This window comes from Suncus etruscus, chromosome 3 (assembly GCF_024139225.1).
Source record: "Suncus etruscus isolate mSunEtr1 chromosome 3, mSunEtr1.pri.cur, whole genome shotgun sequence".
In the NCBI taxonomy this organism is placed as follows: Eukaryota; Metazoa; Chordata; class Mammalia; order Eulipotyphla; family Soricidae; genus Suncus; species Suncus etruscus.
This window is the reverse complement of record NC_064850.1, coordinates 138198906-138214117: the sequence shown is the minus strand read 5'-3', so window position 1 is coordinate 138214117 and position 15212 is coordinate 138198906. Positions and strand designations below refer to the sequence as shown.

General features: G+C 40.2%; 1 protein-coding gene and 1 non-coding gene across 2 annotated transcripts in view; one reads left to right on the top strand and one right to left on the bottom strand.

Annotated features, from left to right (window-relative positions):
• The window catches only part of CEP192 (centrosomal protein 192), a 134200-nt gene that overhangs the window by 38816 nt on the left and 80172 nt on the right, over positions 1–15212 (top strand). The window contains 6 exon segments of the mRNA XM_049770896.1: positions 2094–2261; positions 3465–3590; positions 6667–6824; positions 8920–8972; positions 10407–10527; positions 13583–13731. Of these exon segments, the coding sequence (XP_049626853.1) occupies positions 2094–2261; positions 3465–3590; positions 6667–6824; positions 8920–8972; positions 10407–10527; positions 13583–13731 (775 nt within the window).
• On the bottom strand, positions 14811–14915 carry LOC126004861 (U6 spliceosomal RNA). The gene has a single exon (XR_007494097.1). It is a non-coding gene; the product is annotated as a U6 spliceosomal RNA (small nuclear RNA).

Genomic DNA, 15212 nt, shown 5'->3' with positions numbered 1-15212 from the left:
ACAGAAGGAGAGTTTGTTAAAAAATGCATGTTACTATCTGTCCAGAAAAGAAAGGTCAGTTTAGCAAAATCAGCCTTTCTGCCAACACTGTGGCAGAGCGCATTTCTGACATGTCAAGTGACATTTATCATCAACTGTGTGAGGAAGCCAAATATTTTGATGCATACTCAGTTGCTCTTGATGAGGTCACAGATATAACAGACACTGCGCAGCTCACAATTTATGTCTGTGGTGTTGATTGCAATTTTGAATTGACAGAGGAGCTGCTCACAATAATTCCAAAGCATGGCCAGACCACCACTAATGAGATATTTCGGCATCTGTGTGATGCCATTGAGAATGCAGGTTTGCCATGGAAGAGGTTTGTTGGAATAATAACTTAGGGAGCGCCATTGATGACAGTGAGGAAAAATGGACTTGTGGCACTTGTTCAAAAAACACTTGAAGAGGAGGGTGTAGAGAATGCTCTTCACTGCATTATCCATCAGCAGGCCCTTTGCAGTAAATGCCTGCCGTGTGACAATGTGATGTCTGTTGTTGTGAAATGCATCAACCAAATCAGATCCAGGGGCTTAAAATACAGGAGTTCCGTACTTTTTTTTTTTTTTTTTTTTTTTAGAGAAAATGGAGTCAGAATATGGAGATGTGCTCTATTTCTTTCTTTTTTTTTTTTTTTTTTTTTTTTGGTTTTTGGGCCACATCCAGCGGTGCTCAGGGGTTACTCCTGGCTGTCTGCTCAGAAATAGCTCCTGGCACAAAACTTGTGTTATGGAAATCAGCTTTCTCAGACAAACCTTTGCCATTTCCCAGCATGCAAGGAACTTGTGGATGCAGGCATACCATTCAGTGGTGAGAAATATGTGGATGCTATTTTTAAGCTAGAGAAAGAATTTGATCACAGATTTGCAGACTTCAAAAAGTACAGAGCCGGGGCCGGAGAGATAGCATGGAGGTAAGGCGTTTGCCTTTCATGCAGGAGGTCATCGGTTCGAATCCCGGCGTCCCATATGGTCCCCCGTGCCTGCCAGGAGCAATTTCTGAGCCTGGAGCCAGGAATAACCCCTGAGCACTGCCGGGTGTGACCCAAAAACCACAAAAAAAAAAAAAAAAAGTACAGAGCCACTTTCCAAATTTTTGTGGACCCTTTTTCCTTTGATATGCAGGATGCCCCTCCTGTGCTTCAAATGGAGCTCATTGACCTGCAATGCAGCTCTGATCTCAAAGCCAAGTTCAGGGAGATTAGTGGCAAAGCAGACATGCATGGGCAATTTTTTTTTTTTTTTGGGTCACACCCGGCAGTGCTCAGGGGTTACTCCTGGCTCCATGCTCAGAAATTGCTCCTGGCAGGCACTGGGAACCATATGGGACGCCGGGATTCGAACCAATGACCTTCTGCATGAAAGGCAAATGCCTTACCTCCACAGCAGAGTTTGCCTTGCAAGCAGCCGATCCAGGACCAAAGGTTGGAATCCTGGTGTCTTTTTTTTTTTTTGTGAAATCTCTTTTGTGGCCCTGCCTCACTCCAACTTTGCTTCCTGCGACCCCCAGGTAAATTGAGTTTGAGACCCCTGCTCTAGGCCCTGTGCTTAGGAATCACTCCTGGTTGGCAATACTCACGGATGCCTGAGGTTGAACCTGGGTTGACTGCCTATGAAGGAAGTACCCTACTCTGGCCCAAAGCTGGTTGTATTTAATTAGGTTAATTTTAAGAAGATGTCTTCCAAGCTTAAGAGAAGCTTGGGGGCCGGCGAGGTGGCGCTAGAGGTAAGGTGTCTGCCTTGTAAGCGCTAGCCAAGGATCAGGACCACAGTTTGATCCCCCGGTGTCCCATATGGTCCTCCCAAGCCAGGGGCAATTTCTGAGCGCTTAGCCAGGAATAACCCCTGAGCACCAAACGGGTGTGACCCCAAAATAATAAAAATAAAAAAAAAAAGAGAAGTATTCTGAAAATTATCTTATCTCAGTGCTGTGCCAAAAAGATGCTTCTTTTCTCTAAGATTTATCAGTTTTCAGGATTTGTGTGATTAGTGCTCTTAATTATTTCTAAACATTTTATGATATTTGGTTTATAAAAACTGCTTTTATTCTTACAGTGAGATGGAAGATTTTCAAGGTATAATTGAAGAGTCCTTTCCAAGTTTTTTAACCAATTCATTTCTTGGCAACAGTGGGACTTTGGGAAATGTCACTCTTACTTCAAATCTTGGCTTACCAGTTGCAGTTTCAACTCTTGCTAAAGATAAGTCCAGCACTGAGAAAAGGTGAGATTTGTTTAAACAAAAGAATATTTTGTAGATACAGAAATCTATACTAATGTTTCTATACAGTTGCTCAAACTGGAGAATAATTTCTGAGGTAGAGGACCAGATACATAAAGTAAACATAGAACAAGGTAAAAGTTAACATACCTTTCCTAGTTTATTGCCATACCAGTGCAGTGATAGATTGGTGGGTAGACTTTGAATTGAGCACTAGCTATATTTTGGCCCATTGTTTTTTCCATCCTTAATATTTTGTCTGTTGGCTGTTGCTAATTTGAGTTGTTTTTGTTTTTGTTTTGTTTTGGGGTCACACCCAATAGCGCTCAGGGGGGTTTCCTGGCTCTACATTCAGAAATCGCCCTTGGCATGTCTGGGGGACCATATGGGATGCTGGGATTCAAACCATCATCCTTCTGCATGCATGCCTTACCTCCATGCTATCTCTCCGGCCCTTGCTAATTTGAGTTGTATCTGCTAATGTGATAGGGTAGTTTTCCCATCCTATGTGATAAGGAACATTTGATTTGCTTTTGCTTATATATCTCAGGCCATGCTCCTGTTCTTTTCTCAACCTAAACATTTATTTGCTAAGTGCCATTCTTCACTATTGGAATGAAGGAACTAAATAATCAACTCACTCAGCATCTGGAGGCTTTCAAATTTCTCTGACTCTCTTAATGCATAAATACCCACTTGCTGAACAACAGGTTTTCAGTGCATTGCACACAGGATACAGTTTTGAACTCTGGAATCCTATTTGTAGTTGGCTTTATAGCCATGAAACTCTGTGTCTTGGTGACTTTGATCTTTCATCATTTAGTTATTTTAAGCCAATTTTAATTTTTGGTGGTGGTAGAGGGACAGCAAGTTTGTACACCCTAAACATGGACATTAATTATTCATTAATTAATAGCATGACCATTTAATTATTTAAAAATAATAACCGGGCCAGAGAGATAACACAGCAGTAGGGCTTTTGTCTTAGACGCAGAAGGACGTCTTAGACGCAGAAGGACGTCTTAGACACAGAAGGACGGTGGTTTGAATCCTGGCATCCCATATGGTCCCCCGAACCTGCCAGGAGCGATTTCTGAGCGTAGAGCTAGGAGTAACCCCTGAGTGCTGCTGGGTGTGACCCAAAAACAACAAAACAACAACAACAACAAAATTAATAATTAAATACCATTTTGTTTGTGTGTGTAGATATGCTGATGTCCAGGCATCTTTTTTAGCAGAAGAGAGATTTTCACTTCCATCTGCATCTTCTCCCAGTAGCCAGAGTGAAACTGAACCAAAGGAGAGGCTACAGCTCAACTTCCAAGATGATGAGTAAGTTTATACCTTTATGTTGCTTCTTTATATTGCTTTCACTGTCTTAAACTGAGTCTCTTTCAGAACTATGAAGAGTCAAGTGTCTCTGATGAACTCATTCTTTTTTTTGTTTGTTGTTTTTGGTTGTTTTTTTTTTTTTTTTGGGTCATACCCAGCGGCGGCGGTGGCGCTCAGGGGTTAATCACTCCTGGCAGGCACAAGGGACCATATGGGATGCTGGGATTTGAACCATTCGTCCTGGATCAGCTGCATGCAAGGCAAATGCCCTACCTCTGTGCTATCTCTCTGGCCCCATATTTTTTTTAATGAACTTATTTTTGTAATTTTTGTTTTGGTGGGTGTGTTGCTGCTCCTTTTCAAATGGTGCTATGGAGGTGTAGGCACTCTTGTGGGTAGTTTATGGTCAGCTGAGCCTACAGTTTAGTGTCAAGATACCAAGATACCATGCTTGGGCTTGCCAACACCACCTTGGTGGTCCTTAGGGGTGTCCAAGACCACAGCTACAGTTTTCAGGGCCACCTGGCGGTGCTTGTGGACCATTTAGTGCCAGGTGATGGCTACTTAATGGAAGATTATAAGCCAATATTTGGACTGAAAAATGGTGTTATGGTTATGTGGTGAAAAAAAGGTATTTTCATTTTTATTTTCTATAAATCATGTTTAGATAATATGAATGATCTGCTGGAAAGGGAAATAATTTTAGTACATGTGCTGCTGAAACAAGAACTGAAAAGGAAAATCTTTTTTATTTTGGTTTTTGGGCTGCACCCGTTGGCGCTCAGGGGTTACTCCTAGCTCTGCACTCAGAAATCACTTCTGGCAGGCTCTGGAGACTATATAGGAGCCATGGATATCAAACCTAGGTTGGCCACATGCAAGGCAAACTCCCTGCCCACTGTGCTCTGATCCCTGGAAAGGGAAATTTTATATGTACAAGGTAAAGAGAATGACTGGAGAGAAATGTCTGCATACATAAGCCACCAAGGTAAGGTGAAGTAATGAATTCAGATGGGCAGCACTTTACACAGTTCTTCTCTGAGGGGCTGAAGTGATAGCACAGCAGTAGGGTGTTTGCCTTGAATGCTGCTGACCCTGAATGCTGGATTTGATTCCTGGCATCCCAAATGATCCCCAGGATTCTGCCAGGAGTGTTTTTTTGAGCATAGAGCCAGGAGTAACCCCTGAGCACTGCCCGGTAAGACTCAAAAACCAAAAGAAACAAAAAAACAAACAGTTCTGCAGGAACAGATACAGAGGTGGACTCTGTGGTAATGAGAATTTGGGGGCCCAGAGCATTAGCACACCGGTAGGGCATTTGCCTTGCACATGGCTGTGCAGGATGGACCTGGGTTTGATTCCCAACTTCCCATATAGTCCCTCAAGCCAGGAGCAATTTCTGAGCACATAGCCAGGATTAACCCCTGAGCATTACCTGGTATGGCCCAAAAACAAAAGACAAAAAAAAACAAAACAAAACAAAACAAAACAAAAAGAGAATTTGAAAGTTGTTTTTTTTTTTTCAGTGCTTCAGGTTTCTCAGTGAAGTAGGAATTGTGGTCATTGATTCAGTGAAGGAGGAAGAGTTGGTGACTTTTAGACACTACATTAAAATAATATACATATGTTTGTGGGAAAATGAATGAATAGGAGAAATATAGTTGTTAGATAGCACCAGCAGTCTAATTTGAGTGCCAGTGGTTAGGGATTTAGCTGCTCATGGGATGGTGATGTTTGCCCCAGTTGTATTCAGTACAGCTGCTGGAGCGCATGTGAAAAGTAGGTCAAGAGGTTGGACTTAATAAAGGCCCAGAGGGACAAGGGAATTGAGTGTAAAGGATGATTTACCTTTGGTATTTGGGTTGTAGAAGAGGAAAGGATATCAAAGGGTTGTGGGTGAATAAAATGTGAGTAGGTTAATTGATTGGATTCTCAGGTGGCTTTAGAAGCTCAGAGTTGTGATATGCAGGCAAAGAAGGCAGATGAAAAGAGGTGAATCTGGGGCTGGAGAGATAGCATGGAGGTAAGGCGTTTGCCTTTCATGCAGGACTGTGGTTCAAATCTCGGCATCCCATATGGTCCCCTGAGCCTGCCAGGAGCAATTTCTGAGCATAGAGCCAGGAGTAACCCCTGAGTGTGGCCAGGTGTGACCCAAAAACCAACAACAACAAAAAAAGGTGAATCGTGAATCTGAGCTGTGGGGGACTTTGGGCAGAGTGATCTTGAAGTGGTATAGGGAATGCACACACAGTCATATTCCATCTCTCCCTGAGGCTTTGGAGAGACAGTAGTCCCCATTTAATAGGTCTTCTGGGAAAAGTGTCCTCAAGGACATCCAGGTATTCCTTGAAGCAGTGAAGTAAGGGAACTTTCAGGGAGAGGGTATCATTATAGCAAGATCCAGAGCCTTCAAGAAGATGAAGTAGAAGATTTTGTTGTTGGGGAGGCAAGAAAGCAGCTACTAATGCCAGTGCTCTCAGTCCTGGCCAGATCTAAGACTCTCCTGAGATATGTCACAGGGACTTTTTCCTGAAGTTCTTTTCTGACTCTTCTTTCTGGTAAAGTGGCTGGGGTGAACTGTCATACCACCAGGAGATTTTATAGTAGATTGAGAAGAAAGCTGCATTTAAGGGAAAATATTTTCATCCATTTTTAAGGAGGTGGACAGAAAGAGGAAGACTAAAGAAGAGTGGCAGGACTAAAAGAAAACATTTCAAGCCTTTAGCATTTAGGGAATGAATTATTTGGTAAACATGCCAATATCCTTTATAATTAGTTAGCTAAATTTTTCTTTAGATTTGATATTTAGAAATAATTTGAAAAGGAAATAACTCCCCCTTTTAATTTCTTGAGGCAGAATAGCAGTGTATATTCTCTTTGATTTTTTGCTAGAAAAATCGATGTATGTCACTGAACCCCATATGAAGTTGCTAATCTCAGGAATATTTCTTTACTATATTCATTTTGTTTCCTTTTTGGTAGATGAAGTGCATAACTGATTAATGGATAACATAGTTTTACCCAAGGTAACTAGTATTTTGTTATGGACTCTAATCAAAACACATTCTATTTCTAGAAAGAAGAGCCCTCCAGAGGGTCAACATCTGTCGGATTCTCTTCTTACTGAGTCAGTGTTTCAAAGGGATGGAGCTAGAAAAGAAAAGAAGGAAGCCAAAACTGAAAATCTCTCTCAGAACCAAGATGATAGAATTTCACCACGGGAACAAGAGCAAGGTACTAATCTATTAGAATTTCCTCCCTCTTTTTCCTCCCCCTCCCTTTCTTTCACCGCATAGATAAATATATTAATACTGAATAGGCAAATTTGCAGAGAGAAAGTAGATTTGTAGTTGCTATTGACTGCAGGGAAGAAAAGAATGGGGCGACACTGCTAATGGATCATAATATTTTTGGAGTGGTGAAAAGACTTATGATGGTGCTTGTATAATTCTGCTAATGTACTGAGAAACACTGCGTTGTATGCTTTAAAATGGTAATTTATTGTCTATAAACTATCAGTGAAATTGTATTAAATTTGTGCTTTTTTTTGGTTTTTGGGTCACACCTGGCATCGCTCAGAGGGGTCACTCCTGGCTCTGCACTCAGCAGTTGCCCTTGGCAGGCTGAGGGACCATATGGGATGCCAGGAATCGAACCGGATCCCTTCCAGGTTGGCCACATGCAAGGCAAATGCCCTACAGCTGTGCTATTCTCCGGCCTCTAATTAATAAATTTTTAATTAAATATCCATGAAATAACAGCTACTAAGTTTGTCTGTAATTGAGTCTGTCACATAATATCCTATTCCAACACCCATTTCTTTATCATTGCACATTTCTTGCCACCAATATCCCCACTTTCCCTCACACACTACCCCAAGTCTAACTCTGTGGCATACATCTCTCTTTCTCTTCTCTCTCTTTCTTTCCCCTCTCTCCCTCATATTTTTTATTCTCCAGACTACCTCCTGCTGCTGTTGGGATGACCTGGGGTTTTATCCTTGGTATCGTGCCTGTGAGGAATGCCTGTGTGTTTGTGATGCTTGGATATGTTCTCACACCCAAATTTGATTGTGCCCTGGATGTGACATTTTGTTGTGTTCCTGGGATCCTACAAAAGAGAGCCCTGCAAATATGTTCAATATTTGTGTGCCACATCAGGGATTCATTCATGACTTCACACTTGCAAGGAAGGCACTTTTTTCCCATGAGTCAGCCACAGGGCCCAGCGGTGTATCAGTTAAAAAATATCTCCAGGCTGGAGAGATAGCACAGCGGTGGGGCATTTGCCTTGCAAGCAGCCGATCCAAGACAGATGGTGGTTCGAATCCGGGCATCCCATATGGTCCCCCAAACCTGCCAAGAGTGATTTCTGAGCGCTGAGCCAGGAGTAACCCCTGAGCGCTGCCAGGTGTGACCCCAAAAACAAAAAAATATCTCCAGTACCTGTTCCTTCATTCCAGGCTTTTTTTTTCTTAGTTTTTGGGTCACACCCAATGGCACTCAGAGGTTACTCCTGGCTCTGTGCTCAAAAATCGCCCCTGGCAGGCTTGAGGGACCATACGGGATGCAGGGAATTGAACCCGGGTCCATCCTGGATTGGCTGCATGCAAGGCAAATACTCTACCGTATTGCTATCTCTCTGGCAGCCTTCATTCCAGTTAATATGAGACTTTTGTTAGACTTGCTTCACCTCCTTTATTTTATAACTTTAATTGTCATTCCTATTTGTTGTTTGTCAGGTTTGTTAAAATGGTGCAGATAATTTTTTCCCTTAGGCACCCTGTATATGATTTTACGTGCTCTGTACTGTAACAGTTTTTAATTTAAGTGACCAATAAATGAGCTCCTATATCATCATTTAAAAACGGCCCTTTTGAGGCCAGAGAGATGGTATAATAGGAAAGGTGCTGTTTGTCTGGCATGTAACCCACCTGGGTTCAATCTCATGTGGTCCCCTGAGCCTCATCAGGAGTGATCTCTTAGTGTAGATCAAATGGAGCCTTGTGCACAACTGAGTGTGGCCCCCAAACTAACAAATTAAAGGAAAATGTTAAAGTGGTTTTTTTCCAAGATACAGAGATAATACAGGAGATAAAGTGTTTATCTTGCATAAGACTGATCCTAGTTTGAATTCCAGCACTATATAGGGTTCCCTGAACACCGCAGAGAGCTAGGAATAGCTCCTGAGTGTCAGTGGGTATTGCCACAAATAAAATAAATAGCAATGGTCTTTATATATATGTATTGAATATCTTATTGATAAAGTAATGTCATTCAGTTTTTGAATGACATTTTGAGTGATTACTGTTTTTCTTTTTCTTAAACAGACTCACCAATTATTTTTTGTTTACCTTCTTGCATGAATAATACAGAAAACAAGGTAATTTTATTCTTGTTCATTTCTGGGGTATTACTAAGAGTGAAAGTCATTACATGTCTGATAAAAACTTAATATGTAGGGCCCGGAGAGATAGCACATCGGCGTTTGCCTTGCAAGCAGCTCATCCAGGACCAAAGGTGGTTGGTTCGAATCCCGGTGTCCCATATGGTCCCCTGTGCCTGCCAGGAGCTATTTCTGAGCAGAGAGCCAGGAGTAACCCCTGAGCACCGCCGGGTGTGGCCCAAAAACCAAAAAAAAAAACTTAATATGTAGTAACTCTCAATGTCAGTGGAATTGGATCTGTGACCCTCAGAAGCTCAAGTTCTTTCTGTATATCATGTTGCTTATAATTATATATCTTCCTGGATATTTAAAATAATTTCTAAGTTAGTTAAAAAAGCAAATTCAAAGAAGTGCTACATAAATATTTATTACATTTTATTGCTTAGAGAATGACACACATTAGCTACAGATGTAACTTATAAAACTAGCTACATAGTACCAATTTTTCATGTATAATTGGTTAGATTTAAGGATGTAGACTCTGAATATGAAGGCTACTTGTAATTTATTTCTCAAAGCTTGTTTCAAGTGTTGACTTCTTAAAAGTATTAGAAGCCATTGATAATAAGCATAGAAACATTAGATACATTATAAAAAGTGGAAGAAATGTGAGTCAGAGAGATAGTACAGGGGATAAAGCACTTTTTTTTTTGTGCATGTTACAGTGGGATGGGGAAGAAATGAGAAAATATCTGTTAGAAAGCCTATCAAGCTATTAGTGTACTTGACTTGATCTTCTGGGTGCCCTTCAGATTATATGGTCCATGGATTGAAGAGTAAAATTTAGAAGTGTCCAATGTCAGCTTCTAAGTTCTGTTTTGCTATTAATATTTATTTCTGGGCCCAGAATGTTAGTACAGTGGAGAGGGTGCTGGCCTTGCATGAGGTCGACCCAGGTTTGATCTTTGGCGTCCCATTTGATCTGAGCCTGCCAGGAGTAACCCGAGTGCTACTCGGTGTGGTCCAAGAACCAAATATATATATATATATATATTTTTTTTTGTTTTGTTTTGTTTTGTTTTGTTTTCCTCCTGCAGGCCCATGCTTGTTTTTATTTTGAGGCCACACCCTTAGATACTCAAGGGTTACTCCTGTATGCAAGGCAAGCACTGTATTTCAGGCCTGGTCCATCTACTGTGATGTCTTCCGAGCATATGCAGTTTAAGATCTCTGATCTTAAGGGTATCTCAGTTAATGGGTCAGGGAAAGGAAGTGATAGAGGGGCTATAAGAAAGCTACAGAACAACTTCTCTTTAAGGTCTGAGTTGTGGAATTATAGATAGCACAGGAGAGGACCTTTGTTGGCAAGCGTACACCATGGTTTTGAAAGTAATGAGTATATTTCTCCTATTTCCGTTTTATCTCTTATAGATTACTGTTGCTGATACTGGAAAACATCTTGAAGATAAGATTCTAAACAGTGACTTTTGCCATGCTAGTTTATTAGAAAATGAGAAACTTGTATCACTGGCCAGTATGGAAGATTCTTCTGGTACTGTAAAGTAACTTAGATTTTCCTTAGTTTGTCTCTTGGTATTAAAACTCAGCTTTTTTCACTTTGTGGGAAATTACTCTGCCAGGTTTTCTGTGCCTTCTCTTTTTCTCCTACTTCCTAGCTTTCACATGGTGACTTTTCTGAAATTATAAGATCTGTAAAACATTTTTTACTGTAGACAGTACAGAATATTGACAAAACTTTGGCCTTTATTTATGAAGCAGATTACCAAGCAGTGGGAGGAAGTTGGGGTAGGGAGAATTGGCAGGAGTGAACAACATAAGAATGATGTTCTTGGACATTTTGAAAAAAGGTGACACTGATAGAACCTTCTACATCAAAAACATTAACACTATTGTAACCATGTTACCTACAGTACAATTTAAAGAATGGAAAAAAAATTCTAGTGATTAATTAACAAGTTGGGTGGAGGGTGGTATAGAGAGTAATAGAGCAAAGAAAAGGAACTAGAAGGAAATAGAAGAGCAATTTTTTGGTCACACCTTGTATTGCTCAGGTTACTCCTGATTTTGCACTCAGCAGTTATTCTTGGTGGTGCTTATGGGACCATATGAGATGCTGAGGATCAAACCTGGGTCAGCTGTTTGCAAGGCAGATGTTATACCCACTGTGCTACTGTTCAGAAGTTGTATTCTTTTTAAGAAAGGAGTGGGACCAAAAATTTTCATTGCAGCACTATTGACAATAGCCAGAATCTGGAAACAACCCAAGTGCCTGAGAATAGATGAGTAGATAAAGAAACTGGTACATTTACATAGTGGATTACTATGCAGCTATTAGGAAATATGAAGTTATGAAACTTGCTTATACATGTATAGAAATGGAGAGAGTATCCTTTCCCTCTGAAATCTTTGATCTGATTTTATCCATTTTTTTTAAGGCTCCTCTTTTTCTCCTTTCTTAAGGCACTGTTGCTATGGCACTTTTCTATAATCTTTTCATTCCTGTGTACAGTAGCTTAAAATTGCAGTGATTGAGCATAACCCACTTGTTTGTATAAATTCTTGAAATCCATTTGCACCCTGTAAGAATGGACTTAAAGTACTGCTGGGTATGTGTGCTGAAACTACATTGATTGCTCAAATATAAAGAAATGGCCCAATAAATTTGGTTGTGGGAGGGAAAAGAGGAAACAAAGGTAGTCAGCTGTGAACTGTATCTGTTGTAATAAACATGTTAAAACAAAACAAAACAAAACAAAAAAAGAAATGGAGAGAGTATCATGCTGAGTGAGACAGACATAGAATGATCACATATTGTGTGAGCGGGGTGCTGCCCATTCTTTGTAATTCTTGACATTCTAACAATGTGCAACCCTTTAGCATCATAGTGGAGTGTGTGGACACCTGGTCACTAGCCATCACAATCACAAAAGAGAAAGGAGGAAAGATAAATGAAATAACAAGGCAGTGACAACTAATGACACCATTACTAGTGACTAAGTTAATTTTTTTATTGCTCTTGCTGAGCTGGGCATTAGAATAGTAAAAACCGGGGCCGTAGAGATAGCATGGAGGTAAGGCGTTTGCCTTTCATGCAGAAGGTGATTGGTTTGAATCCTGGCATCCCGTATGGTCCCCCGAGCCTGCCAGGAGCAACAGGTGTGACCCAAAAACAAAACAAAACAAAACAAAAAAAGAATATTAAAAACCATCCACTATTAATATTGTTTTATTTCTTTGCAACTCAGGTTTGTTTTCTTTTTAAGTGGAGGTTGAGGCTTGCTCTTAAAGTTTGTGTTCTCCCTTGAACACAAATCTTGCTTATATTTTTCTTCATTCTGGGGAAGCCCATTTTCTCTTTTTCTCATATTCTTTCTTTCTTTCTTTCCTCTTACATCTTCCTAAGAAAATTTCAATAAAAAACGATTTTACTTCATGAAAATAAGTAAAGTAGAGCTTGAATATTTCTAAATCCTAGCTATCAGTATGTAGCACTTCTTTTAAGGTCTCATTTTATGTGGTACCATTATTTTTGTTTCTTGAAAAAAAATTTTTTTCTGTGATAGGCTTATTTCTCTCTTTTGTTTTTGGTAATTACATCCTTCCTGTCCTAGTTTGTTGCACTAATTAATTAAGGATTGAGCTGGATGGTGAAGGATGGAGGCCTTTGTGCTTAGGCCCCAGCCACGTGGCTTCATCCCCCATCCAGCTGGCAGGTGAAAGGCGAAATCACTCACTCACATGCAGGCATTAGGAAGCATCATCTTTATTCATGCCTTGACCACCACAGGTGTGTGGCCTATCTCATAACCTTTCAAGCATTTGGCCATTCTTAGCCCTGCATCTTATAATTCAGCCATCTTCCTGAGAGCCCCTCATCCCCAGGCTCCAGGGTTTATCTACCTATTCCAAGACCCCTCCCAGGAATGGGCCGGGTCTTGCAGGTAAGGTCACACCTAATATCCGGTTCCCAAGACCCCTCCCAGAAATGGGTGGGTCTCAGATAGGAACACCTAAATCCAGGGTGGAGTTACACTAGTTTTTGTTTTTTGTTTTTTGTTTTTGGGCCACACCCAGCGTTGCTCAGGGGTTATTCCTGGCTCTGCTCAGAAATAGCTCCTAGCAGGCAAGGGGGACCATATGAGACACCGGGATTCGAACCAACCACCTTTTGGTCCTGGATCGGCTGCTTGCAAGCAAACACCGCTGTGCTATCTCTCCGGGCCCCTGTCCTAGTTTTTGAATAATCTAATTTCTTATCTGAAATGCCACAGCAATATTCTGATATATATATGTGTATATATGTATGTGTATATATGTATGTGTATATATATATATATATATATATATATGCCAGGATTTTTTTCTGTACTATCCTCTAAAAGAGAATAAAACCAATTTGGCCATTGATCCATTTATATTTTAACAATATTTCTGGTTAAATGTTCCAGTTCAGGGCTGGTGATGGAGTGTACCAGTAAAATACCTTGGGTTTGATCCTTGGCACCATTAGTTAAATCAGTAAATCAGTTACTTTTTCATCATCACTGCTTTGAAGCCTATCTGAAATGTTTCTCCATTTTATCTAGATGACGATATTGATGATGAAGAGTTTTATGATGATCATTTGCAGGCTTATTTTGAACAACTAGCAATTCCAGGAATGATTTATGAAGACCTAGAAGGACAGGGATCTTCAGAAAAAGATTTTAAGTTACCTACCAGTGGTTCCAGTCATGTATGTTCTAATCTGTGTGGTTTTATAGATATTTGAAAATAATTGCTTGACTATTTAGTCATAATTCAAGTTTCTTTTTTTGAGCTTTATTTCTTTCAGATAGGAACTATGAGAAATATCTTTTCAGTCTTTCTTTACTTCTTTTACCTTTCCTTTAGCCACAGAAAAATGAAATTGTGGGGCTGGAGAGATAGCATGGAGGTAAGGTGTTTGTCTTGCATGCAGAAGGACGGTGGTTCGAATCCCGGCACCCCATATGGTCCCTCGAGCCTATCAGGAGCGATTTCTGAGTGTAGAGATGAACCCCCTGAGCCCTGAGAGCTGCCGGGTGTGACCCAAAAACAAAAAAACAAAAAAACAAAAAAAAAAAAGAAAAAAAAAGAAAAGAAAAGAAAAATGAAATTGTAGTATTGTGAACATCTAAATGCCTCTTATCCAGTGTAATCAGTTGTTAGAATTTATCGTCTTTGCATTTCCTTTGTTCATTCATATAACTATTTATCTGAGTCATTTGAAAAATAAATTGTAGATAGTATGACATTCATCTTTATATCTTAGCATTTATCTTATATGAATAAGGACATTTTCCTAAATACACTTTTTTTTGATACAGTAATTTTTGCTTTTGGACCACACCCAGCTGTACTCAAGAATTACTCCTGGCAGACTTGGGACCATACAAGGTTTTGGAGATTGGACCATGGTCAGACAAGTGCAAAGCAAATGTCCTACCTGCTGTACTATCTACAATCCTTAGATTAAATAATTATCATTATGCATTATAAATCATTATGCATTTGTTCTCAGATTTAACTAATAGGCTACACATTGTTTTTTTTTTTGTTTTATTTTTGGGTGTTCAGGGCTTTCTCCTTGCTCTGTACTCAAGGATCACTGGTGCCAGGAGTCAAGGGCCTCTGGGATGCTGGGGATTGAACCCAGGTCAACTACATGCATGGCAAACACCTTACTCCCTGTACCATCACTCTAGCTTCTTATGTCTTTCTTTTTTTATTTTTTAAACTTTATTTATTTATTGATTGATTGATTGGTTTTTGGGCCACACCTAGCACCCCCCCCAAAACATGGAACACTTTGCGAATTTGCATGTTATCCTTGTGTAGGGGCCATGCTACTCTAATCTATTGTTTCAATTTTAGTATATGCGCTGCCGAAGCGAGCACTCTTGTCTTATTATTTTCTTTTTTTTTTTTTTTTGGTTTTTGGGTCACACCCGGCAGTGCTCAGGAGTTACTCCTGGCTCGAAGCTCAGAAATCGTCCCCTGCAGGCTCAGGGGACCATATGGGATGCCAGGATTCGAACCACCGTCCTTTTGCATGCAAGGCAAATGCCTTACCTCCATGCTATCTTTCCAGCCCTCTTTTTATTATTTTCTATCCAAGATTTAATCAAGGGTTATACTTGTGATTTTATTAAGTATGTTTATAATATACATTGTAGAATTACCCATATACTATAT